Source organism: Seriola aureovittata, chromosome 10, assembly GCF_021018895.1.
Source record: "Seriola aureovittata isolate HTS-2021-v1 ecotype China chromosome 10, ASM2101889v1, whole genome shotgun sequence".
Classification (NCBI taxonomy): Eukaryota; Metazoa; Chordata; class Actinopteri; order Carangiformes; family Carangidae; genus Seriola; species Seriola aureovittata.
The window spans coordinates 21,155,638-21,183,620 of NC_079373.1; the positions used below are offsets into that span (position 1 = coordinate 21,155,638).

The window sequence follows — 27,983 nt, forward strand, 5'->3', positions numbered from 1 at the left end:
TTGAAAGATGCTTTACATGTCATTTAGACATTTAGATTTTCACAATGTGCCAAAGAGGCCTCACTTTCATTTCAGGTTGAATCACACATAACCATAACTATGAGGATAAAAATTGTGAAATATTAAAACACATGTTCTTTGAAACAACTTTTTATTTCATCATAAAAGACATAAAAATGACTTTGATTGACTTTCGTCAGCTACAATCTATCCTCTCGGGATCTCTGGTGGTTTAGCTAATAGATAGTGAGGGAACAAGTCTATCTTCAGTTTAAGTTGGATCTCTGTTGGCGACTAACGACATAAATCATTGTAAAAACATGGTAAATAATGTAAAAATTGTTTTATTATGTCCTGTAACATTATTTTGTGAAATAAATGGGATCCTGGCAAGGTAGTCTGAACTCTTGTCTGTTTGACAGCCAAGAATCCAGCGGTTTCTAATCCAGATGTACACACACAATAGTAAAGTGCAAGATTTCTAATACTGCAAGGCACAAACTATCAATAATAGGATTGTATTTTTGTTTCTAATATAAAAAATATTATTAATAACACAGACAAAATGTTTCCATACAGTAACAACACAACAAGTAAAACCTTGTCTAAACCCTCAACAAATATCTGAAATATTTTTCTTAAAATATGTTCTGTATTACACATACATACGAAATTACAGCAGAAATATGTACAATAAATTCTATTACAAATACATATTTTATTATTGTTGAATTAAATTCTTAAACAAATATGAAACATAGGATCAAACATATTCCATAATAAATAAGTAAAACAATTAATAATCAGTAGTAATCAACTGCATTCTACATTTAAAAAGTACATGACAAATATTTATTTGTTAACATCATGTTTAAAAAAAGACATTTTTTGGCTCAGCCTTTATTGCACACAATTTTTCAAATCTTTTACCATTACGAAACTTAAATGAGGCTAAAATGTCTAAAAGACAAGAGAAAATAAAAGCAAAAACAAAGATTAGATTGATTTCCTACCAATGTGCTTTTTTAAAGTCAGCTGTTTTATTTTTAACATGGAAACAGAGAAGTAAAAGTCTAACCTGTGTATCAAAGATGTCAATGCGCAGCAAAGATGGGTTCAGTAAATAATCCAGGAAACAATGACAGCAAAACATTTTTGCTGTACTTTGAAATGGGATTTTAACCATTTAATTTAAACTCAAGTGCATTCTTATGTGGCAGACAGCTTGATGTCTCCAGTGTGACACATTTAAACACACTGTCTGCCTGCAACTGCATCTCAACTCCTTTATAAAAAAACAAACAAAAAAAACACATACAACTGGTTGATTGACAACACTGTCATACAAACTCAAAGTTTCACAGAATAAAAATTTTACACTATGACTGCATACTTAAAATAATAAATAGAAGAAATCCCTCTTAGCTGATGATCAGTGTATCCCAACCACACATCAGTATTTTGTTCATGGCATGTGGGAACTGGTTTGTTTTCTACTTGTCAGTAGAAAACATCGGCTTGAGCTGTTTTCCAACTGAGACTCAGGATCTGACTCTTGTCTCTGGTTCTGACTTCTCTAACACTTTGTTTTGTGACGTCATGTAGACACGGCAGCAACATGTTTGCAGCAAATAACAGCATGAAGGATCTTTTCATTTTCTGTGTGTACACGGCCAGACAAATGAAACTTTATTTCATCTGTCCATTTACTTCCACTTCAACAACATGCTCATTCTCAGGTGGGATATGGGACATTGAGTGTGAACATTCCCAGTTCCCACTTGTCATGAACGCAGCACATTTCCCTTGGACTGTTAGACGATAGGGGGCAAACACTGAGACGGTTCCTGGCGATCCTTTCTCTCTGCACCCACTTCTTCTTGAGGCTTGATTATGATGTGAACAGGCCTTTCTCCCCTTCCTTTCTGTTTGGTATCTGTGGAGAGCTTGCCCTCGCTCTCACATACCTCCTCCTCCGCTGACGCCCCGATGGGCCGCAGACGCTCAGCAGGTGCCAACTTTGTTCCTGTTTCTGAGCTGTCTCTCTTCAGCTTGTCGTTAGTGCTGCTTTCTGAGCTGACCTTCTCTGCAGTACCATGGAAACAAAGGACAGTAAAATGTCAGCTTGAGGTGAATACAAAAGAACTCTGTTGGTGTGTCTGCAGCCATGGCATCAGCTGATGCCTCTTCAGCTCAGTCAGAATTATTAATGAAATCCGTTTCACTCAATAAAAAGTAACTGCGTTATTATTAAGTGGACATTGGGAGGGCAACAAGCATAGATGAGTGGAAATTAATATTTTTGATTGTTCGCAGTATTTATGAAACGTAACATGAGGAAAGTAACATATTTTCATGCTTTGTGGACTTCTGGAAGATGATAGGTTTTTGGAATGACGTCAAAGCCAAAATTTATGATTTGCTTGATGTCACTATAACACTGAGCCCTTTAGTCTGCATCTTAGGTTTAGATTATACTGTTAAATACGCTGTCAAGTATAAGTGTATTTTGAGAATATGTTGATAAGTGGAAAGATTGTTCAGATGTGAATCGGCTACAAAAGCCCTGATGTATTGTTGTGGTTTGTTTTGTGCATTTAAACACTGAGGTTGAGTGTTACCGTCTGTAGTGTAATAATATTGTTATGTTACCATTGTTATTTAAGTTTATTATTTGAGTTGCCATAAATGTGATGTAATTATGATGAAATGCTAATATAAAATATCGCAATTGCAAACTTGTACCATTCAGTCCGAACTGTATAGATTTTTTTTGCAGTCTTTATTATTCTAAGTATACAGCACAGATGCTGAAATGGACTGTACTCTTACCAGGCTTGCCATTAGTTTGTCTGTCTGTGCTGGTTGAGCTGTCTGAGGTTTTCCTCACTGTCGGCCTGGTTCTTGGCCGGACTTTGTTGAAGTTTCCCTCCAGGATCCACTCATGCTGTAACCCCTCATCAGGAGTCATGCGCTTGGTTGGATCCCAACTGACAAGCACAGAGAAGTAATTTAAGTATGCAAGTGCAGCTTGAACTTTAATGCAGTACCATTGAAGCCTAATGATTTTTAAAAAGTCACATCCAGTTTTTTACGCAGTCATTTCAGAATCTAGCAGAAGTGTAAAGGTGACTTACGTGAGGCAGTGTTTGATGAAGTCTAAGAACAAGACATCATTAGTTTTCAAAGCGGCTGACAGCTCCTTGGAGTTGGGTCTCCTCTTCTTTCCCTTGCTGTTAGTGATGTTCCTTGGATTTCCTTTGGAGTCTGCAACCAAAACACAGCAGCAGTTTATCTGATTGTTCCCATGTTATCTTAAACTTTCTGCAAAGCGGTAACCCACTGAGATATTCATTCATCTTCTCATCTAGTAATCCCACATTGTATCAAATAAAATACCCAATAAGACATTAAGAAAAATATCTAGGTGAAAAAAAATTCTCACCAAAGAATAACCTCCTCCTCGACGCTGACTGCACAAAATCATTTGGAGGCATCCCCAGAACCTGTAATATCAGGATACTTTCACACACTGAAGCAACTCAGCAACCATATTTCAAAAACACACACAATTATGTCCACGTCCTACCTCCATTATGCAAGCTATCTGCTCCACTTCGCTCTCTCCTGGGAAGAGAGGATAGCCTGTGTAGAGCTCAGCTAGGATGCAGCCCAGACTCCACATGTCAATGGCCATGCTGTAGGGGTGACCCAGGATCACCTCTGGGGAGCGGTAGAAGCGGCTCTGGATGTAGGTGTACACTAATGGAGGTGGAAAGTAGAGGGAAAAAGAGACAATAAGGTGCATAAGTTCATATACGATTTATGTTCACAGAACCAGACCATTTCTTTGAATATCCCAACATGGTGAAAATGGTTGTTACATATTCTCACAAAGGAGTTATATGCTCTTACCCCTTTGTTGTTCATAACAGCTTGACCCAAAGTCCACCACCTTGATGTTCCCTGGCCCTCTCTGAGACAGAAGGATGTTCTCCTGTTAAGAAGTAAAACCAAAAAAGCTTTCATGAATTACGCTGCAGTATCACAATGCTCCACAAGGTGGAGCAAAATTCACACTATTGTTCTGGGGAATCTTTTCGCAGGATAATGACCCACAGCATTACAGTGATTCAACTGTGTGATCCACATAAGGTTTCACTGAGTTTTAAATCATGCCCAATAATTTGTATTCCAAATACAGAGCCAGGTGTTACAGATAATAGAAGTCAGTACCGGTTTGAGGTCGCAGTGGATTATCTTCTCCCTGTGCAGCATCTGCAGGCACCTGAGAAGAGCATGGGCAAACCGACGGATGAGAGCGAGACTGAAGCCCTGGAAGTTGTTTTTTTTGATGAGCTCGTACAAGTTCACCCTGTGAAGAGGAACAAAATGCAATGCATGGTTAGTTAGTAATGCTAATAAAGAATACATTGGATTAATCTTCAAAATATTTTCCCTTACAATATTTCTTTTTTTTTAAACTTTTTTTTTCCTTTTTCCGTCTACACACATCATCTCTATACATAGTAGAGTGAGCACAGTAAGGACTCAAATAATTGCCCTGAAAAAGGGCTGCTAAGTTTGATGTCACTGTACATCACCTATAATAGAATATCCACTGACTGTCAAGTGCACAATAATCTATGATTGTCCTCACATTGACAAAGGAACAGAGACGTGCAGTGTGTCCCCCTGCCATTTCTTTCCACTTGTGATAAGCATAAACTTCTTTAGACTGTGTAACAGGAGACTTCACACCATGAAGCAAGAAGGGGAAGGAGATAGGGCCCTAATCAAGGCCTTAACTAAAGGATTCGGTGACAGTAATGTTAGACAAGGTGGCAGTGCAAGACGTCCTCTAAAGGTCATTCAGCCAGAGTGATACACAAAACTATCTCCCCTCAAATAGATATCAGTAGCGATCCACGCTAAAACACAGATGCCTTAAAGTACACAGGTAATCACTTAACTCCTGACTGACTGGAGAGGTGGAGGTGGAAGTAATGACTAGAGACAAGTGAGAAGTGTCTTTGCTAAGACAGCACAGGGATCAGACCCTACTGTTGTACCTGAGGAAAGGTGGCTGACCTCGAATACGTTTGATGAACAGATCAATTATTCAGATGTCTTTATAGTCTCCTGTAAGACTATTTTCTGAACATGCAGGCCTGCTTGCTTGCATGCTGAATGCGAGTGAATGTACTAACCCGAGGAGCTCAAAGGAGATGCAGAGGTGATTTCGGAAGTAAAAGTACTCCTTCATGTGGATCACGTTGTGGAGGTTGTCTTTGTCTTTCCGCTTTATTACATCCAGGATCTTGAGCTCTACGAGGGCTTGGTGATGAAACCTACAGGACAATTTGTTCAACAATTTGTTAGATACTGGAATTCACCAATATTACCTGGGATTTGAACATGATTTATTTATGAATTTTTAGGTATAGCCGGGTAAGAATAGTGTGTGAAGTTCCGACATGCCAAAATGTCTGAATATCTCTTGGAAAGTTTTTGATATATATTTGATTATATATGAACATGTTTCCTTTCAATTTTCTCTGACAGGGAGGTTTGTCCCAGCACAAAAATCCCTAAAATTCCTTGATATTTCTGTATGTCAATCATTCACCATCCTCCCCCAGGAGAAATTAGATCTAAGATAGCTATCTCACATAGTGGCACAGAGTTCTCCTGCGGCAGTGCCGTGGCAGTTTGCGTCCATTTGTTTTCTGCATTATTGAAGTAAGGGTCAGACCTGCTGGCTCCTCCTGCATCTAACCTAAGGACTAAGGCAGTTGTTGCCACTGCGATCCTCAGCGAGGAAGAACAGGTAAGTTAACACCAAGAGGTGCCGACTTCTCTCATGCTAAATCAGGATTTGGCCGACTCCTAAAATGTAAAATGATCACGGTACAGGCATGTGGGAAAAAACCTCACAACGGGGTATCAGATCTCAAATGAATGCCAAAAGTTGACTCCTTGAATATGAAAAATAACTTCAGCATACAGCTTTTATTCTATACAGCAACATTGCACTTGACCTAGTAATACAGGTGTTTTTTTGAAGGTCTGTTCCAGGAAAGGTTTGTCCAAACATGAACTGATCAGAATGAAATTTAAATAATAAAATATTTCAGAATTAAATATTACGGCTTACCTTTTCTTATTGCGGATCATCTTAATGGCTACGAGTTCATTGTTTTTGTGGTCCAGACATTTTAGGACCTGCCCAAAGGAGCCTTTCCCAATCACTTCAAGCACTTCAAACCTGTAGGCAATGTGATCGTGCAGCACCTGGAAGAACAAGAGCAAGAGCACAGGGAATATTAGAGAGGAATTCACTCAATGAAAATAAAAGATAAAATAAAAACAGCAAAATGAACTCATATAATAGCCACTGTTAATGATTATACATGTTACTGTATATACTCGCTGACATCACAACCTTAGGATATACAAAATGATTACCTGTGCAGCGGACTAGTGCAGGTAAAGTGTACTATGGCTTTACAGTAACTGTGAGTCAAAGCTGTGACAGTGAGATGAACCTCAACAGAGATGTAAGAGTCTAAAAATTGGCTGGTCACTCACTGTCTGATTGATACAGGACAGTTTAGCCTGTTGTTAAAGGGTGTGGTGACCTCGGTGCAGTTTATTGAACACAGCATTCAACAATGAAGTCAGTCCAAGAGAACGGCTGGTTCATGTCTGCAGCTGCTGGATTAAGGTCATACGAAGGCATCTGGTCAGGTACAGTTAAGCTTAGGCAGCTTGGACGTCTTTGCGTGTGTGTGTGTGTGTGAGTGAGTGAAATGATACACAACACCGTGTCTTCAGGTTTCAAGTGTATCTTTTTGATTTAAAATGATTTCAATTTCATGTCTGTACACACTTTAAATGTGCTTTTTGATAGGGTTGACTCAAACTTGGGCCCTATTTAAAAAAACATCCTGTTGGTTTTGTATGCATCAGCAAATAAACTAAAAATTGTGTTTACATGACATAGCTGCTGACCACTTTATAAACATTACAGTTTTTTAAAATCAAGTCTTCCTTTCCTGGCAGCTATGAGTTTTAGTTTTCGTTAGCCGTGAATGAAAACCCACGTTCTTTTAGTTTGCTAAAGATTACAGTACATGATTCAACACTGAGAACATTAAGTAGCCTTTGTTTTTTTTGTCAAATCTGAGTTTAGCAAATGTTTAGAAAAATCTTCTGTTCATGCACCTGGAAAATGTAACATGTAAGACTTGGGAGTTAACTGATTTCTAACTTTTTCTAGAGCTAATGCTAACATGTATAATTTTTATGTTTGTTTTTTTTTTTCACAAGTTATTCACAAGCAAAAGGAACAAGGAGGAATTTTCTTAACAGTCCCTGCTTGGTACTAGGCTACTTAACCACACAGCAAGTTAATTTCATACAATACTCATCTACCAAAACCAATGGTGCCTTGAAGGTACTGGTCTAAAATGGTCAGCAGTAGTGTAAAATAGCTAAGATGAAATTTAACAAGCTTAAACCTGTCCTATCCTACTCCATCTAACACATTACCCTGATGTAGCTTCCGTGCTCATCATCGTATCCAGAGTTTTGTGGTCCTCCTTGGGAACCCTCGATCTTCTGAGAGCCCAGCCCCATGAACCAGACCTCCGTGTAATCCATGATTTCCTCCTGCTCAAACTCTGTCATCCGCTCCTGGAAGTTCTTCAGTGCCTCTGCAACAGGAAGTAAGAGGAGGAGGACAGTATGAGTCACTATCATATTGATTATAGCTCTGCTGAGAGCAGAGGATTGTGAGCCGAACAATTGGCTTCAAGGCCAACATGATATTTTTATTACATCAGTGGAATCAAAATTGTTACTTAGTTAGTTTGTGTTGAAACACCCCCAAGAGAATCAAAATGTAAAATAACGCCTCTGTGGCTTTCTAATTCTGCTGTATTTCATTTAATCCTTAATAACATACCTATGGGTGACATGGGTAATCTCTGTCCCTCATATGCCTTCTCTTTCTCCAGCTTGTTGCTGAAAATCTTGCTGTTGCGAGAGACTGACACTTTATCCATTGCTGCACCAAACCGCATGGTGAACTGCTGGGTAGGCTTCGGCCTCTCCTCCTGTTCCCAAAAAACACACCACACGTAAGTAGAGTCGATTTGTATTGTGAGCAAAGAAAAGTTAATGCAACTACAGTGTGACCTTCATTCTGTGTAAGCTACTTTCTTTATCCTTCCATCATAAACATCACAAAGCACTATAATGCATAACTAGCTGCTACTAGGATATTACAGGCTGCCAGTGTTACACATGTAACCATATGAGAGGCTCACCGGGTGTGTCTGAAAGTTGTTTTGGCCCCCTTTGTTGGCAATTTGGGGCAAGATGTTGTCCGACTGCTGGTGCTGGTTTTTGGCATTGCTGACCACCACCTGGACCACCGGTGGCTCAAGCTGAGGCAAAGTCCCTACACCAGGGCCAAACTTCTGTAAATCAGAGGGGATTGTTTTAATTTTATTGCCTTCGGTCAAGAAATACACATTTGAAACTTCACTATATAAAATAAAATCAAAACAATTAAGAGAGACAAAATAACAGAGGGGCAGAAAAGATCTCTCAGTCAGTTATAGGACTGTGAATAATAATAGCTTTCAATACACAAAACCAATGAGAATATTTATGTAAACTAACAAAGAAATTGCCCAGCTTCCATTGCTGGAGGGCTTTTAAGGTCTTCCTCTGTGGGGAGTTACCTCCTTTGTATCTTAGCACAACACAGCAACAAATACTGAACAGCACATCGAGTGAAAACATACAATAAAAGCAACCAGACAGAGTGGGTCAGCAAGTATGAAGTTGAAATGCATTATTCTTTTTAAGGTGTAGCTACAAGCTTGTCACACCCCCTTTAATTTTTTCATGAGTACATCTTTGTGTTGAGCTGCACCTTGTCAGTTTTGGTTTGTGTTCTCAGCTTGCGATCTACATCCTTTTCACATGCGTTTTGTACATGGAGGCTCAGGTGACCAGGACCCCCAGCAGGCAGCAGTTGGAATTACTTATCAGGGTGACAGTGAAATGGGGACAAAGCTCCATGAGGCTGGGTCCTGACAGAGTCTGTCTGTGGTGGCTCTGTAGGGGAGGTGAGGAGCAGCAACCTGCTTTTCTCTGGCTGCCATCCTGCTTGCTCTGAGAGCACGATTACATGTGTCACAGCCTTGCAAGGCTCAGCCCTGGCAATGATGGGCAAAATTAGCCTTCTGTCATGTGCCAAGTTCTGTGGGAAAAATGAGATATCCTATACAAAAGTGTATCTGTGTCAATATGGACACTGTAGAGTGTAATTAAGACAGGTTTCTACTCCCTGATCAGAAATTCCACAAATTTGAGGTAAAAAACAAAAACTGAGCTGCCTCTCCATCCTGCATGCTATTGTATAGCCTTCAGCAATGTACTGCATTAGGAAAATATTAAATTCTTTCATATTAATTATTAACAGCATTCCAGGAAAACCCTTTCCCATCTATACAGTAGACATTTTTCACGTGTTATGAGCTGCTGCAGGATCTGCCAACTTGGTTATGACGCATAGAGATAGGGCTAAATATAGTCGCAAGCACCTGCCACAACAGGCAAAGGAAATAAACACAGTTATGTGCCTGTACATAACTGGGGGGCATGCTGTTTAAATTGGATGCTCTTGTATCACTGGAAATGTGTGATAATCACATATGTGCAGACAGATGTGTACAGTCCATGCTATTCTTAGCAGTTAATACATGTCCATATGGATGACGTGAATTGTGAACAACACCCTTGATATTTTATAATGAGGCACATTTTTTCTAAGGAGCTGCTCTGTTATTCTTGAAATGCATTATTTATTCAAAAGTTAATAATCAAAACAAGAAAATAATTGTCAAGGATACATGTCAGAACATCAGTGAGTGTGCTAGGAATGATTTCTAATAGGAGAAGGTATACGAGTGTAGTTTACTGCATGTGTATAAAAAGAAAAAGCAGTGGAGAATGACAAATACTATGCCACAAGTAATGTTTTGGGGGTGTTTATATCATCATTCATAACAATTCAAGCACACCTTACATAAATCAAACACTAAAGGGAAGAGATGGCACGGTTGGTATGTGTGTTGGATCAGCTGCTACAGCATCTTGCAGAGGGGAAGTGCTGACCTGTGAGCAGGGTCGGTTTGTTCCAAGCCGGTTTCCCTCTGCTGGGAGTCGATGAGGGTGAGGGAAGGGCTCCGGTCGTGATGTCTGTGGGAGGAATGAGAAGGATTCATAAAATATGCTGCTTTCTATTTACAACATGCTGGAAATAAAAGCATTGGGTAACCACATTTCTCCTCCCCTGTGGTTTTTTACTGTTTATACAGCACAATGCATAAAACATTCATTCCACAATCAGATTTTACAGCAAAACAGACGGATTAAAGCAGTTGTGTTAAATAATAATGAAACTGCTGCTCGTATTCATGTAGGCTGTATTCTCCAGTCTGTTCAGAAACACACAGCCTGTGGGCAGATGAGTGTGGTTGCAGTCAGACTGGCAAAAATAATGCACTATGATCTTAAAATAGATTACTTCTGCAAAAACCCAGCAACAACGATCCCCTCGCTATCCAGTATTCTCTGTGTACCTGCTGGCTTGTGCAGGTGTGTGCCCATGTGCACATCCATGTGACTGGCAGAGGATGTACACGTGCCTCCAAGCCTGTGCACGCAGGAGCAATATTTAACTGAATGTGTTAAAGGGAAGCAATAGATTGACTGAATTGATAAAAAAAAAAAAAAGTATCACATTTGGGATGATTCTGCACGCTTCACTCCAACACCAAGCCAGCTTACACGTGCCTTATTAATCAGTGGGTGAGCGTGCAACTGTGTTGGGTGACACCATATGGGTGAAATAAAGCTTAGCCCCATATGGGGATATGTGCTAAACTCACTCTGCCAGCCTGGCAGTGAGGCAGGGAGGGAGGGGGTGAGACAGGCTGAGTGGGGTGTTGTCCACGGGTGCTGGATGGGAAACAGCATCTCAATCATAGTCTTAAGCTTTAACACAGCTTTCAACATCAGGTCAGTGTCATGGTCGTAAATTAAGGAGAAGGAGATGAACTGGACCGTCTTAGACAGCTCAGCAGAGCAGGATAAGGCACTGAACGGACTTCTTACCTCTGATTTATAAACTTCTGAGACTTACTGATCACTGGATGAAACACGCACTAGCTTTGCTCTTCACATTCAAGTGGTTATAGTCCTTCAGTAAGATAATGAAACCACACGTAGCCAAACAAGGGTATGATACAATAGTGTAGTCATGTTACAATCTCAGGAGCGCCGTGAGTGACAGCACAAGTCATGTAGGTCACTTTGGCAGGTTGGCTTCCAAAACATCACCTGTAATGGTCTGCTGTTAGCCTGGCTATAGGGCACTGAGCCAGTGGAAACCAGTGACATCATAATATGTGTCCAAGTGCTGGAGAAAAAATGTGACTGTGACCTTTTATTCCACTGTGATGAATGACTGTCAGCATCTAAACTATATAAAGAAGTAATTTACAGCTGAACACATGTGATTGAGATGTGATAGTGTGTTGGGTGTTAGGGTAATAATGAGTAAGTGAATGACCACAGATTTTTCACCTCTCTCAGTTCAAGATGAGATTCAAAACAGCAGGTGTTAAATGATATTGGTGTCTGTATTCGTGCCTATATTGTGTTTCCTATTTGCAGTCCATCTACACTCAGCACACATGAAAGACGGCATCAGCTCTAAATGTGCCAATGAGTTTGATAAACTTACATGGAAGTAAAAACAAAGAAACAAAAGTCAAGAGCAACGCAGACTCTGTATCCATGTGACAGGGGGTCTTTGCTGGAGGTAGAGGATCATCCCAGCTCATTAAGGTCCTCGAGGGTCAGTTGGTCAGAGGGTCAGCAAAGCAATAAAACCAGGAGTAACTGAAGGTAAACATCAACTTTAAAACTGCTCACTGACACTATCAGCTGTCAGGCATGCACGGTCATTTTTCTATGTATAGAGACATTCCTCTGCCACTTCCACTGTACAAAACAAACTGATTCCTGATGGCATCACTTGTGACCAGAGGGAAGAATGTCTGCAAAGTCAATACAATCACTGATCAATCCATGTGATCAAAGTTAAGTATTAGCTGTTAGGGTTCGTCAAAGTCAAAATTCCTGCGTTTCCCACTTCTGTTACTAAAAACAGTAGAAAAATTAAATTCTTTTAAGATCCAAAAACAGCAAAATTTATTTATATCAGTTTCCATGTAAGGTGTGAAAAATACAGTAGAACGCATATAGATTTACAGAATCTGTCAACACAACGAACGCTGAAATAAATAGGCTAAACATCGACTGAAATAGAAATGGATCAGATTTTTCATCCGAACTTGGCAGGTGGTCAGGAGGAAGGGGGCGGACTACAAAATAAGCATTCAAGTGGGATAACTTGTGGAGGAAAAATGGAAATATTTCCAAAGTGAGAATGACTTCACAATCTTGGCATGAATCAATGAAGATAAAAAGAAAATGTTCAGACTTTTACTTTAGCAAAAAGGATACCTGTAGAAGGTTTCTCCTGAAATGGAATTGGCCAGATATGGAGCCCTGTATCTGGTCAAAAGTATCTCTTGTTCCGTGTAAAATTGAATGCAAATATGAAAATTAGTAAGTTCTGACACTATACAGGAATATTAAAGTGATATGATGGGAGTTAGGCTAAAGAATGGTTATAACAACATACAAACGCTCTCATTGATTAGATAACCAGACTAACCCTGTCACTTCAAAAAAAAAAAAAAACATCACTCTAATTCATAATATGCCAAAAAATGTACTATAGATATAAACTGAGTATCACAGTCACACTACTATTAACCACAATGTATTTTCCCAATCATCAAACCAACCAAAGTGCCTCACCTTGTTTATTTCTGGCAACATGCTTTGTTATCAATGTCGGTCTTTACAGCTGCTTGACAATCCAAACACCGAGGAGAGATTATAAAATCCAAGAAAGAGTCATTGTATCCAACTCTGTCAATCCAGCTTCAAAACCAAGACACTTTGTCCGCAAGTCCAACTTCGTGATGCACACTGAATCAACACTGATGAGTAAAATCCTGATGACTGATCACATCCACCGATCCAAACCTGTCGTGCTCCTGGTTTTACGCGCGCAGGGTAAGTGCGCTGTCGTCAGAGAAGAGATTAGCGGGAGAGACAAGCTGTTGAGGGTCTCGCCTTGATGCGCTCTACTAAGATACTGTAGGAGCCACCTGTTCAGGTTTCAGCCGCTGACAGCTGGGGCTGTCCCGATATAGATTTGTTTTTTTATCGGTTTGCTGTCGTCCACCTACAACATGCTGTGTGACTGATGCGCTCTCTAACACCGACGCTGTACAGAGAGGGTCTACACCGACGCATGCACGTCTTGGCCACAGCGCTCGAGCGCACTTCATTTACAGTAAATGTTATTTAGACTGCTCGCTCTCAGACTGTCAGAGGGGTGTCACGCAGTCTCAGGAAAGCTGGTCTGTCTTCAGTCAAGTGAAACAAATCTGACCATTTAGCTTTTTTTCAATGAAGCACTTAATTCAAGAGTTTCTCTCACAGCAGCATTATCCTATGTATTATCCTATATAAAGGACTATAACAGCATATAATATATACTCAGTTGTTGGATATTTAAATAAAATGTAAAGTTTTGGATAGCTTGGCTTTTACTTTGCTGAGCTACTGTATGGGCAAGGGAGTCTCAAACCTTTCAACGTCAAAGGATGGAAAACCCAGTGCTTTTATTTTGTAATAAAGACAGACGATAGTGACGGAATTAAATAATATTAAATATCCTAATTTGGCTGGAACCTTTTAGAACTTTGAATAAGTATTAAATGAGAAAACTACAGAAACAGACAGTGAGGGCCAAACAGCCGTCTGGGTTGTTGACCATAAACATTCTCAACAATAAAAATACTTACGTTAATATTTTTGTTTAACGTGTTTTCCCATATAAAAAGACTGAAAAAGGGCTGTAAGTGCATCCAGAGTTACTTCCTCATCAGGCCTCGTGCCCCGCCCACCACCGCTGCTTGCGCTAGGTAGACAGGTGAGAGAGCAAAGCTATCAAGACGGTTAAACTTTAGAGGAAACAAACTGTCTCTGTTAGAAAACATCGGAGAGCCACACAAGTTTGAGCCTCAGTCAAACCCAGACTCAGATGAAGACTATGTTGTCCACCCAAATCGGCGAGTAGCAGACGTATCAGAACGGTAAATACAGCTAGCATCATTTTTGTGTTTATGTTTGTTAGCTTGTAAGCATGTATCTGGCAGTGGCTGAAGCAGGCTCAGTGGTTGTGCTAGTCCAAACTCTCGCTCTCTTTACTGGCAAGGTTCCAGGTTTCTTTTATTTATTTTTTGTTTAATTTTGCATTTTTTGTTGTTGTTGCAATAATCAAAAAAACAATGTTAAAAACCAATTGGCTTTTCGTTGAGGGAACCATGGTGATGTTAACTTCCAGGTTGGCCTACACAAAAAATACGTCATTCCTGCAGCACTATATTGGTTCCTTAGGTTTGTGACATATAAACTCTGGATGTCAGAATCCGTTGGGCCAACATTTACTAAAAGAAGAAGAAAAACTTGACACTGTTATTCATATGATATCATCTCTGCCAGGTGATGAAATGTTGTCATCTGTCAGCAACAAAGAAAATGGCCTTATTTTTAGATTGACTAGGCTTCCATACATTTTTGTGCCATCCAACAGATTTTGAAAGAACTTTAGTTTACCCAGAGAAGACAGCAGTTAATATCCTTAAACTTAAGTTGAGCATGACAAAAGTGTAACAAGGTTTTTCGCTGAGCACACTGATATGTGAAATCGCAACTTATCCTTCTCCGTAACAAGAGACCAGACATTACAGCATTAACCTTGTGATGCCGTCATGATACAAATGTAGGAAGACAACATTTGTTTTCCAGTGACTACCCACAGCAGGGGGGGGAAACCACTCAGTGGCTCCATGTGTTGAGGAGCCCAGAACAAGTAAAGGAGATGAATATGATTAGATGACAGCAGTTACGCAACAGCAGTAGCCACTTCAGTAATCAGCCTCAGCCATGGGACAGGAGGAGCAACTATCCATGAAGCTGCTCCTGCCCGCATTATTACTCTCAACTAATCTATTCCCTTATTCCTTAATCTGTAGTTGTATTTCAGGAGTTAACCATACAATAAACACAATAAGTAACATCACTGGAGCTAGAGCTATGTAATGTGCAGCTAACAAGCATGCAAGATCTAATGCCCAATTTCAGGTTTTGTGTTGAGCCAAAGTGTTTTTGGCCCCTGCTGGTGGAGTGGTCCTTCAGAAGAATGAGGGATGAGAGATGGGGAACACTCTCCCAGAAGTGGAAGGCTCCTTTAAGTCTGGCCTGAATAATAATGACAAGGACTGCAGTAGGAGAGGCATTCATCTTATCCAACCTGGATTAGAGCGAAGCAGAACACACCAGGCTGCATAATTTGTTTGCACAATGTTTATGTGCCACAATCGCACATTATTTTGCATCAAATGTTATCTCTGCACTGTAGCATAATTGGAAAAAGTAAGTAAGATACTGGAAAAGAAAGATCAAACTATCATAGAACCACAGAATTACGCCTATTTGCTTTCTCTATTTCTTGGCTTGGCTCAGTAATTTCCTGGGGTTTCTGCTGGTTTCCTTGGCAACTTCATGGTTTGTTTCTCCCTCAGTGCTTGTGCTAAGCTAAGATCAGCAACTGCTAACTAAAGGCTTCATATTAAACAAACACATATGATAGTGGTATCAATCATCTCATGTAACTCTTGACAAGACAGCAAAGCGTATGTCCCAAAATATCAAACTATTCCCTTAAAACCAAAGCTAGTCATGCTCTGGCTCTGAAATTTCCGAGCTGTTACACATTTCACATTACATTATCAAAGTGGAAGCAATTCGGTCATAGTAATCCTTGACACAGTTCACCTGGGAGAGTTATTGTGCTGTGTGCATTTTGTCACCCAGGTGACAAAGCATTGGTAATGGGAAGCAGCTTGAACAAAACAATGCAGATACCGTATATCTCACCATGACAACCAAAAACTAATGAAACTAAACATCACAGTTTATGTATAGATGACAAAAGACAAAACAAGGACTGTGTTACCAGTGAGCAATTCTAAAAATAGAGAGACTTAACTGCTCAGAACAGGAAATAAAAAAATAAAAAAGAGGGAATGTGTGAATGTGAATATGAATATGAATTTGCTGTGGGTGTATAGGAATATGGAAACAATTAATTTCTTCCCGTTTTGCCTCTACAACCTCCAAACATACCTCAGGTTGGACCCTCCTGTTCCTGCCCCAGCAGCAGCCGTGGAGGAGGCTAAAACCACAGCAAGCAGGTGAGGTCCCGTCTTCCCACATAGCACATCTCCCCCATGCTGCTACAACCATACCCTGAAGCCCACCTCAGCCTCTAGACACCATTTCCAGTCAGAGGGGAGGTAGTTACTCAGTAGGTCAGAGATCAAATGGACACCATCAGAAACAAAATGAAGGATGATGATGATGCCAGGCCTGCATTTCCTGCTGCTTTAAGTCTAGAAACTAAGTGTTGCTCCTTGAGTCCATTTGACAAAATTAAAATCTTCTTGAGCGTCACAGAATTTCAGTTAGTATTACGTTCCACCGTCTTCTTTAGATGTGTACAAATCCTGGAAAAATGTTGTATTGCTTCTTACTGCAGAACTTACTGTGAGTCCTCACAACTCTCCAGTGCACGCTGGACTTGGCTTCGCTGCATCGTTTACTCATATAAGGTTATATTCCGGTTGATTGAGACCTCGGTGCCCCAGTGTTTTCTTCCCAGTCAGGTTCCTCCAAATTATTTTCTCTGCTCCTGGATACAGACAGAATAGAAAGGCAGGCTGCAGACAGACACTCAGAGGATGCTTTGTGCTGTTGCTGCAACCGGTGAGAGAGTGCTCTCTGTCTATGCTGCTGTCAGTGACGTATGGATGGGACTCAACAAGGGACCCATCCTGAGCCGGAGACACATCAGCAGGGGCCTGGCACTTAGCTTCCTGTAAAAGAGGCCTCTGGGAGCGCAGGTTGGTAGAGGGGGTGGCGGGGTGGGGCTATGGGACTAAAGAGAGGAGAGATAGAGAGGTACTGTAGACACTGTAGATCCCATCATGCTCCCAGGTTGGCTCTTCATGGGGCTGAGGAAGTCAGACAGGGAGGAGGTACAGCTCTAATAGGCCTCCCATGTGGTTCAACCGATGCCTGCAACTTTCCTCTGCCTTCTCACTTGCCACTGTATCCTGGAGACAAAGCCGGTGGGGCTGTCATATTGCCCTCCAACTCCCCTCACCCCCACCGCACACTTCTCCTTACCTCCTCCATCATCTCATCTACCATTCTCAACTTGCTTGGCTGCTGCCACAAACCCCAGCGGGATGCTACAGTCTTGCTGACAAATACTGCGTAGGTGAAAGCTTATCCCACCACACCCTGGCTGCCCCTGGCCTCTTGCCTGCTGCACACAGCAGCAGAGAACTGCAGAGTCCACAGCAGGACAGGACGCAGGCTGACTGGGAGCTTTATGCTGCAGGTAGTCGCGGGGGAACAAAGTGTTGTAATTACCTTTCTGTACTGCTTTATTCTTTACCGGTGTATTTTCTGGAGATGACTAAATGACGATTAAGTACCAACTCTCTATTTAAACTCAAGTTATTATAGGTTAACATGCAACATTTAATTTTAAATGTTGTTTTCATAGTAAAGGACATGTCCTCTTAGAGAGCACAAGTATCTTTGCTCACACAAGCTCCACCCCTCTACCAAAAATAAAAACTGTAAATCACCTTGTTTTGGTGACAGGAAAAATGTTGCTATTTCTGTAGCATGAAGCACCAGGGTGCTGTATTTCATTACTGTCCTGTCAGCCAGTCTTGACTCTTACATGACAGAGAAGGGTAGCTGCCGTATCCTTCCTACTCATCTTGTGTCTTTTAATTTACAATATTTAATTCATGGCTCAACAACCACTTATAATGGAGGCCTATGACAGGCTATTGGCCTCTCAGGGCCACACCTTTCCCATGTCTCTGATCCTTAAGGCCAGATCTGGATGGAGTGAACAGCAGGTGGTTGGGCAGGCTACACCAGGCCAGATGAGACTCTGTTAAAGTAGGGCCAAATTACCTCCTCTTAGAGGATCATAACCTGGTGCCTTACATTCTGTTCGGCCCCTGGCTAATCGCTGCCAGCTGCCAGACGAGGCAAACTCAAGCGAGATGAGCTGCCAGCCAAAACAGACAGTATCAGTGTCTCCTGCCATTTGGCAGAGAGGAGTGTGGGTAGTTTGACCTGGCTGGCAGGTGGACAGCAGCATTTGCAGTTTTAGACACACAACAGGCTTCTGAGAGATATGGGTCAGGTTCACAAGTTGACACAAGCACATACACACTCACAGACCCACAGACAATTACGGGCTCAATTGTGACTTACATATGACATAATTAATAGTGCTTGGCAATACAAATTGGTTGGCAAAGAAGTGTGGATTAACTGTCTGTGGTGACGTGCCCTCTGTCTTTAGTCCAGCTATCTATGAATGGGAACTCAACAGACCAGGATTTAAAGGAGCACTTCCCTTTAATCATAAATGACTCAGTCATTTCTATGTATGTTCAAACAACTGTCAAAATGAATATTGTTTAGAAAACTGAAAGCTTTGCTATAAATAGATTTTTTACCTTAAGTCCATGGAGTTTCAGTTTCAGCAAGAACTACTGTAACAATTGTGACTGATGAACAAACAGTACACAGTCAATTGGTTTAAACCAAAAAGCTACTATTGTTAAGTAATTGCAATCACGCCAAATTCTAAATGTTAGCCTGATTATCCTCATTCACTATAAAAAGGACTAAGTGATTTTGTGTGCATTTCTTTCTTCACGTAAGTCGGTTCATGTGTGTGTGGTTGTGGACACAGCTGAAAATTAAGCAGGGCTCAGGCCAAGCCAAATCTCATTAGCCATGCGGAGAGACTCTCAACATTGGTGAAGGAGGCGAGACAAAAAAACAAACCTTAATTCATCAGTAACACAAGCCAATGTTTGATTGTACCAAAGTTCTTTTGAAGGTCAAGGCTTAAATGTGTTAATGCATCAGTCATACGCCTTTGTACTGTATATTTGAGTAGCTTCAGTCAGGAACATTCTGTACTGATGTGACATCTATGTATATATATGTACATGTAGCCTATATCATGTATTGTGTATCATAATCCACCCATTGAATCAATGTGACCCAAAACAACAACATCAAACAGGTAAAAACCAACAAAAAACAAACAAAGAAAAATAATAATAATATAAATATATATTCATACTATGATATATAAACTACATATATATAAGATATATAAACTTTGTGACTAGCTTACACACACTGTGCTTACACACAGGCACTCTGAGCATAGAGAGTACCAACTGAGGGTTACAAGTGTGTGGCTTAAGTAACACAGAATTACATTACATCCACCAGACGCTACAAAAAAACAAGAGAGAAAAGAAAGAAAGAAGTAAAGACATGAGAGAAGTACAAGGCTGTATGACACAAAATTGAGGACATATAAAATAAATAATATAAGGCTTGATGTGATGAGGCTGAGCTATAGATATATAACAAAATGCATTATAAAATCATATAACTATCACCCTTGTAGTTATGTTGAATCACCGTAACTACTAATCAAATAGGGTTTGACGATATAGTTGATATGAAAATTCATAAATTAATCAAGAAAATAATCTGCTGATTAATTGATAATGATAATAATCTTTGACTGCAGCACTAATCATTATCATTATCTTTATATTTACTTATACACATTTTCAAAACAATAAAAGTTTCCACTGATACAAATTACAAACTCTTCATACATGTAAAGCCAAACATAAATAATTCATTGCATGGAATCAGAGATTTGGAGTAACAGGAAAATAACATGATACAGTACTGAATGATCATATCATGCTGTGTTTTATCATTACCCATCATTACCCAGCCTTTCATTTATTTAATATGTTTTTATGTTGGTATTTATTTTTTACTGACAGCCATCCACAGTGCTAAAGATTATCTAATTTTCTGTACAATTTCTAACTATCTCTGTGTATTTGCATATGTGTTTATGTGGGATGGTTGATGGAGGTGCAGGTTGACCTACTGCTTCATATTTGTCAATTGTGCCGGCCTATAGAGACCGCCTACATACAAAGTAGACATAATCCTCTCCTGCTCTATAATACATCACTCATCATTTTATGTACTGTCATAACCACAAACAGATGTACAAGGGCGTCCTGTCTGTCTTCTTTATCAGACTGTGACCCAGACTGTCACAAAAACCGCCAGAATTGGGCCACAGATCACTTGTCACTTTCCCTGGCCTTGTTTCGCAGATGACTAGACCATGGGGGTATTATAAACAATAGCCTTTTCCGTTTCCCCAATCATGAGTCTGAAAAATTAATCCTTCACTTTGAGACTAATCTAAAATACAGACAAAATGCTTGTCTACCTTTTTAACTAATCCTGTCTCCCAGTACCTAAACAAGTTGATGTCAGACAACCAACAGCTGATTAGAGGGAATCTTCACCACTTAATTACTGAGGTGTCTCCTTTTCTTGCCATGCACCAAATAGCTCTTCCGCACAGTCACCGTTATAGCTCCGTACTGAAATCAGTCCATACTCGGGAAACCTTATTCCTTCAGTTTTCTTTCTCACCATCTCTTATTCTTTTTCTTTGCAGCAATACAGTAAAGAGACACAGCCATCACACACCCAGTCAATACACAAGCGCTAGAAAGAAAACAATGATACTGCAAAAACTACTTTTGTCTTGACAGCATTTCTGCAAAGCCATCCTCCTATAAACCATTTTTCCCCCAAAACAGCAAGACTGCTTTCTGTGTATATGGCAAGAAAGTTAGAAAATGCAGGAATGGCTGCCGATCTTTTGTATAAGAATTTCGTCAAGTAACACAGGAATCTAACCAGTTAGCAGAAGAAGAAATGAAATTCAATTTTTTAAAACTGATATATCTGATATATAACTGAATATATCCTACAAACACAAGCATGAAAATATTAAACATGAAGACATACAGTAGATGTAGCTTTGTAATACCGTGAGAAGTTCACTGATGTCCTGATCAGGTTCAGTAATGTAACCATTGTTGGCATCCCAGTTTTGCATACTTGTTCTTGTTGTTCAGTTCAAATCCCAAGAGAAAATATATAGAAAATACTCAATATACTTAACAGGTTAACGAGTAGGAAGCTTTTACAATGTCCCGCACCGCAAACTCTACTTTTGGGTCTGGTAAGACATCATAGTCTATATTTTGTTGAGCAATCAGCTGTCTTTCTCTCCAAAAGTTGGAAGTCTTACCTCATTAATCATTCTTTCATCTAAGATCTGCAGATTCCCATCCCTGGAATGAGACCCGACCCAGGGCCCCATGTCTGGCTCTGCTCGCCCCACAGAACGTCACTGTTGCTTCAATGAAGCTGATCAGATGAAATAACTGGCTCACTTGGGAGATAGCTGAGGCAGGTGTGGTGTAAAATTTGAACCAGGTGCGTGTGTGTGTGTGTGTGAGTTTATCTCTATCATCAAAATACGTGTGTCATAGGTTTCAGTGCTGAATATGCTTACAACACTGCAGGCTCTAGCCCCTATCATGTGAAGTGTGGACGTTGACCCGAATGCCCCAGACTGTGCCCTGCCAGGTCTGAGAACCTGAGGATGGAGACGACGCGCTCAGGCAGCCAGACCTGCGTGAGTGATGATGGCCTTGTATTTGTGGCAGCTCTGGGGCCACACACCTTATCCTCAAATGGCTCTTGATGATGTCCCAATGAACCAAAACCTCTATGCAACACAGCTCAAGTCACCACATTTCATTTTCCATTTTGAACTTTCCTAGAATTTGCCTCTTCTCTTTTTACTTTCCTCAGATCTTTGAACATATTCAATACCCGCCTGTATCCCACCACCCTGTCGTCTCAGACCTTTTGCCTGTCACCTTGGGCCAACAGGAGTGATGTGCAGCTTTGTCACCGAGGTAAGGTGAGCATTGTTCAGCCCTTCTTTTCACCCCATAAGTACTGACTCCCCTGTCACCTTCCACAACAACCTTCGCAAGGTGATCCGCTCTTGTCACCACCTGGATACAAAAGACCCTATGTCCGAGCTAAACTGACACAGACAACACACCGCCTTCGAACTGTAACAATTAGCACAAATTGCAGGATTTAATCTGATGACATGTGTGGCAGATGTGGACAAAGGGGACCAAGACACTTGTTGTCTTTGGGTGCCAAATACAAGAGGCTATACTGTTCCACACAGTGTCATCAAAACACAGTGGATAGATAGAGTGTGTAAAGGAGATCCTGTCTTAGACTCTAATGGCTTTATTAGCTGAGGCTCAGGTGTAATCTACCGAACTGGCATTCAGCAGATGTTACAGGTATATACTGACACACTCCGGCCAGTGAGACCAACACAGGCCTGACTACAAGGTTAATCCTGATTACTGTGAACACAATTATGTAACACAATTATAAGTCTTTGTGAGTGGAGGTGAAATGGAATTAATAATAATAATTATAATGAAAACAAATTTTTTCAAAGCACATTTATTTTACTTTTATATTTTTATTTACTTTAGGCTTCGGTGGATATAAAATTAAATATGTCAACATTTCTTAATTAATACATTTGGAGATTAAAATAGTACAATATGATTACATAAGGTTAATTGTGTAATCACAGGAAACAATTTAACTGCTTATTTGATCTTTCTATATTATGGACTGACAACTGGCAAATTGACTGGTCTGCCTTTTTTCTAAACCTTTTTTCTAAAGCTGTAGATATGTTAAAGAATTACTTTATTTATCCAGTTACTGTTCTCAGTATTATTGGTGGTAGCACTTGATGTTCTAGAAACTGCAGTGGTAATATTAGAGATTGTCTCCATAAATAAAAAGGACCAATAACATCTTATTTAGACTGTATTATCACAAAGGAATCAGTGAGCCTAATAAGGTAGCAACAACCGTTCCTCTTATATAACAGTATTTTAAATAACGTTATTACACAACAATGCTCCTGAGCCTATGGAGATGGAAGGAGAGGGTGCAATGGGGGAGGACATTGGCATACCATGTTTAGCAGCTCTGTATTGCATGACTCACTGTTAAAGGAAAACAGACACTTCATGCAAACAAGCCAGGCACTCATTAACAAAACTCCCTGGGTGGCTGTTTACCCAGCATTCTTTGTAAATCCAATTAATGTTTATCAGATTCAGGGAGGGTCTCAGTGCAGCTGTCCTCTCTGGAGCACCACCTCAACACCTCTTCACCATGGGAATATGCAGCTGTGACACAGCAGCACGAATGGGCTCAGCCATGGCAGTATTTGGCCAGGCTTTCACAGTCCTGTGTGGACCAGTGGGAGGAATAACAGTCATCCACACCACTGAGGATGCTGCTATGCCTGGCTCTGTTATGGTGCTAAGAGAACATGAAGATTCACATGCTGAGAAGCAAGGGGCATGTGATGACTCCGACAACAAGCCAGGGGCCTTTTCTGTTGGTACGCATGAATGCTTGCAACAATGCATTAACATGGACACAACTTCAGCTGCACAGTCTTATACTCACGTGTTCTTAAGTAAGAGAGGTCATTAGAAAATGACTGCAAGCAAGTTTATATTGGTTGAAATATATTTTATACACAGCCACAGATGCACAGTGTGAACCCTGTGCTCAGTGACACTGATATCAGCCTGTAATTCAGCAGACGTGAGCTCTCCCTCTAAATGACCGGCTTTAATCCAGGGGGTCCGGTGTCAACGAGGGACAAAGCTGTGATGAGAAACCCTATCAGGGGCAAGGTTCATCAGAATAATGGGGAGGCACCCTCCCTTTTCCACAGTGTGTGGGGGTAAAACCTGGGCCAGGTGTATGGGTCTGCTCTGTCAAACAATACTCTAAAGCAGGTCATGAAGTACACAAAAATATTCAAGGTCGTGATCTGATAGAGTGTAGTGAATGTTTTTGTATGAGGTTGCAAGTAGAGCTCAATTAATAAACTGAATAGTTGAACGACAGAAGATTAGTGACCCGACTTAGTAGAGTAGACAAATGCCCAAAATAAGTCATGTACGTCCATGCAGTATAAAGTACCGCTTTACCGGAAGGATCTGACAGCTTTTTCTGATATATAAAAAAAGGCTTAAATGCCAAAGGTGGATATCAGTAGTGAGTCATATCAAATGAAAATGCCTTGCTAGCTACAGTCTCAGGGCTTTTCACGTCTTGAAGTGGTGCGCTGCATCTGTTGAGAGCAGCTGCTTGCGTCTGCATTTTGTAATGACGCACATGCTCTCCACTCATATCCTAACTTGGAAAAAGAAAAACACTGAAAAAGCTATTGAACTGACACCCTGAGAGAGGAGCACACTCACAGCAGAAACCGTAATAGCTTCAAATGATGCCTCGGACACTGCTTCCAAGTTCTCACTGATGTTCAAAGATTTTCAGTGCTCTTATCTCAAGTGTCTTTTGGCTTAACAACCTACTGGCAGTGCCCCTGCTAATTAAGGAGAATGTGTAACTGAGGGGCCTTTCTTCAAGTGCTGGCTGAGATCAGAGCAAATAAAACAGCCATGATGGTATTAAGCGTTGACGACTTTGACCAGACATACCCTGCTGTGTGCAATGCTGTACATATAAGACAGCACAGCAATGTATGAGCTTGATTTGATATGTATATTTTAAATTACATTGACTCATATTATTGTGGTTACTCATCCATAAATCAAAAATTAAAATACCCCTCCCTCCCTCATTCACTCACAGCACAGGAAATCTGATGTCCCTCATTCCCCATATTCATGTTATCTACATTGTTTTTCATCCCTATTCGTCTTTTTTCCTCATCAAACCGTCGCTGTTATAAATAGAGCCTGAATAAACCCTGAGCCCAGGTATCTTCAGAGTGAGTGGACCAGCACTGCCCTGTACAATGTCATCAAGGGGATTTAGTCGTTCCTGCTCCACTGGTTTGTCTGCTCTGATGGCAAGAGCTCCAAACTGTATTAAAAGTTTAATCAACAGTAAGTAGGAAAGTGTCCTATAGGAGCTCAATGAGGGAGGTCCGAGGGGGCTTTGAAACACTCTAATCCCTTCTCGCAGGAAGGGAGGGGGGTTGAATGAGTCCACTGCTATGTGAACTTGTCCTTGAAGGGCAGAGCTGAAAGTTGTGGTACTTTCCAGGAAGAGGGGATGGTAGGGTTAACCCAGGTGGTGGTCGTAGCGGGAGACGTTACATACAGCATGTGGCCCTATAATGGCTCAGGGTTGGGTAGTTTTGATCTCCCAGCATTTGCAAATGGGGAAAAGGGCAGCTCTCTCAGATGGTTCAGTGGTGCAGGCCAGGAACATGACAAGGCAGAGTATGTTCCCTAATAAATCAGTTCTGCTGAGTGCACACAATCACCTAAATAACATTTATTTAATGGCCTGCGCAACAACACAGGGTGTAGAGTTGCCTGGTGGCCTACTGTCACACCACAGAAATATAGCAACCAGTATAACTTATAGTAATATACTTAAGCGTCTGGCTGACAAGAAAAAAAAAAGTCTTTCAAAGATTTAGTACACAATTTAAATATTGACAAATATTTACAAATAAATACATTTATCAAAAATGGATGGCTGTCTTCCTACCTTGATCAGCAGTGGAAATGTGCCTTTTCTCTCCTTTAATAGCTTATCCAGCTTATTTTTGGAGCCATTCCTGTCCAAAGGAAAAATATGAGTAATGTATAATATTACATTATAATAATATAACTTCACATACTGCACATGCACCATCAGTTAGCTTCATGGTTCAAAAATAAAACACTTGTACGGACAAATCTACTGTCTACACTACTCTTGACCTTGTCTGACACATTAAAAACATGACATGAATTTGTGAGCTATTTTCTCTTATAGACAGACACAGCTGTACAAACTGACAGCCTTTTCCACAGGAGCAGACTTAGGCATAAACTACACTGACACCTTCTGGGCACATTTGTCTTATTTTAAACACATCCAGCGCTGTCTTTTTTTTATAGAGGTGTTGAACTGCTGATGAACTGCCGGGAGTGTTAAGTGTCTCATTCAGCATGTGTAAGCTATAAAGAACTTTTGTAAATGGTTCCTGACGAAAAATAAACACACAGCTAATAGTCGCATCAGGCTCCAGGAAACTTTTCAAAAAGGCTACAATAGGGATATTATTTCTGCTTGTCATTCTGAAAGTCTGCACAAGTATGGCGTGTAACATAAATAAACAAACAAAGAGAATGTAATTTATTAAACGCACAGACACAGGTGAGCGTGGCACTAACCTTTTCTCTGATGACTTGTTCGGCGCGCTCATGGTGAAATAAATCAACACGGTGGCTGTGATGAAGCGGTCATGCGCGACATGCCCAGTAGTTAGTTTTTAGGCTCTAGCCCGAACACACACGGTTGACAGCCTGTGTGCCGCGGGGCGTTACCACCACCGGCTTATCCAAAACACAATGGCTGCTATACTCGCAACACTAAGTAGTCACTGACAATTATTCTCTCTCTCTCTCTCTTTTTTTTTTTTTTGGACCCCCCCCCCCCCCCCCCCCCCGCAGGTGCTCACGTGCGTTCTTTTGCGCGCGTGCATGTGCCCGAGAGAGGAGAGAGGGACTGAGGGAGAGAGCGCCGGACAAAGGGAAGTACCCCACTGAGATATATGTTTACCACATACTGTAGGTCACAGTAACGTTGTACTTACCATCCTGTCACTGCACAATATGGAATGAAAACTTCTCGACCTGGATGCTTCAAAAGATACATTATACTCAAGACAAGGTTAATATGTAGAAACTGTAAAAGTAAATGTTAATTTGAAAAATGTTAAAGTACCCGGAAATAAGAGTAAGTGATATATAATTAATGTTACTGGGTGGAAGGGGTTTGCCACCTATTGCTGGGTTGATTGAGTTTAAGTGATGGAAAATGGTATATATATGGTGTGTATGTGGGAAAAAATGAAGCATGAAAAGACTGATTTAAAATTATACATTAGTTCTTTCAGCCTGTGATTTGTGGATTAAAAACTGAATATGAGATTGGAAAGCCCTCAGGCAAAAGGATACAGCATGAATCTTTTATGAGGGATTTGTCTCTGGATTGTGAAATAAAACTCTGCTTTATCTCCCTAAAGTCCAAACAGAGCTTTCCTAATGACCCAGACTATACTACTGCACTGAGAGCTCTCTCTCCCAGTAGAGAGACATAGGCAAAGTCTGGCTCCATTATCATCTCTAACTGATGTACAGTAGGAATACAAACTTTAGACCCCAAACCTAAAACATACCAGAGTCAAGTATGTTTCTTTATAAATCACATAACTGAAGATTAATATCAAACTCAAGAATTCTTCTTGTGTTATTATTTAGGGAATACATTGTTATTAAAGTGGCACCTACTGTAGTATTAATAGAGGAACATTTAGTTATCAAATGGGGATAAGCCTAAAAAAAAAAATTAATTAGCTCACTGCCTATTCCTCGTGTTTTAATGTTATATATTGATATATCTCTAATGATCTGGTCAAGTGTCACCTTATTCTGATGTGAGACAGAAATGTCTCTCCTTGCCCAGTAGGGGGACAGGGCGGTGTTGACATGGTCCTGACCATATTGGATCATGAATATTGTATTGTATGTACTTTGACATGTGTCACTCATATGATATTCTTAAAAGCAGCAGCCCTA

At 40.5% G+C, this 27,983-nt stretch overlaps 1 protein-coding gene and 1 long non-coding RNA gene across 5 annotated transcripts; one reads left to right on the forward strand and one right to left on the reverse strand.

Annotated features, from left to right (window-relative positions):
• Positions 1 to 134: 134 nt before the first annotated feature.
• Positions 135 to 26,711, reverse strand: dyrk4 (dual-specificity tyrosine-(Y)-phosphorylation regulated kinase 4). 3 transcript variants are annotated; one of them, XM_056388096.1, is made up of 15 exons: positions 26,577 to 26,711; positions 25,906 to 25,975; positions 10,195 to 10,278; positions 8,334 to 8,486; positions 7,970 to 8,120; positions 7,555 to 7,718; positions 6,158 to 6,294; positions 5,211 to 5,351; positions 4,237 to 4,375; positions 3,916 to 3,997; positions 3,590 to 3,762; positions 3,446 to 3,506; positions 3,138 to 3,267; positions 2,833 to 2,990; positions 135 to 2,086 (listed from the first exon to the last, which is right to left on the reverse strand). In XM_056388096.1, the coding sequence occupies exons 1-15, from the start codon at positions 26,606 to 26,608 to the stop codon at positions 1,815 to 1,817; spliced, it is 1,947 nt and encodes a 648-aa protein (XP_056244071.1). In that variant the 5' UTR covers positions 26,609 to 26,711; the 3' UTR covers positions 135 to 1,814. The 3 variants fall into 3 exon arrangements, with proteins under 3 accessions (XP_056244071.1, XP_056244070.1, XP_056244072.1); XM_056388095.1 differs by lacking the exons at positions 25,906 to 25,975; positions 26,577 to 26,711 and adding an exon at positions 16,417 to 17,055; XM_056388097.1 differs by lacking the exons at positions 25,906 to 25,975; positions 26,577 to 26,711 and adding an exon at positions 12,973 to 13,505.
• On the forward strand, positions 16,404 to 27,651 carry LOC130176786 (uncharacterized). 2 transcript variants are annotated; one of them, XR_008828922.1, is made up of 5 exons: positions 16,404 to 16,484; positions 21,576 to 21,738; positions 21,828 to 21,940; positions 22,120 to 22,231; positions 26,856 to 27,651. It is a non-coding gene; the product is annotated as an uncharacterized LOC130176786 (long non-coding RNA). The 2 variants fall into 2 exon arrangements; XR_008828923.1 differs by having other exon boundaries at positions 22,120 to 22,226.
• Positions 27,652 to 27,983: the final 332 nt, after the last annotated feature.

Excerpts from the sequence above, each read along its gene's own strand:
- dyrk4 (XM_056388095.1), bottom strand. The coding sequence starts at position 16,536 with ATGGTTGTAGCAGCATGGGGGAGATGTGCTATGTGGGAAGACGGGACC. Across the intron at positions 8,121-8,333 it reads ACAACTTTCAGACACACCCG|GAGGAGAGGCCGAAGCCTAC; the intron begins GTGAGCCTCTCA and ends TTTTGGGAACAG. Across the intron at positions 3,763-3,915 it reads CTGTTATGAACAACAAAGGG|TGTACACCTACATCCAGAGC; the intron begins GTAAGAGCATAT and ends CACCTCCATTAG.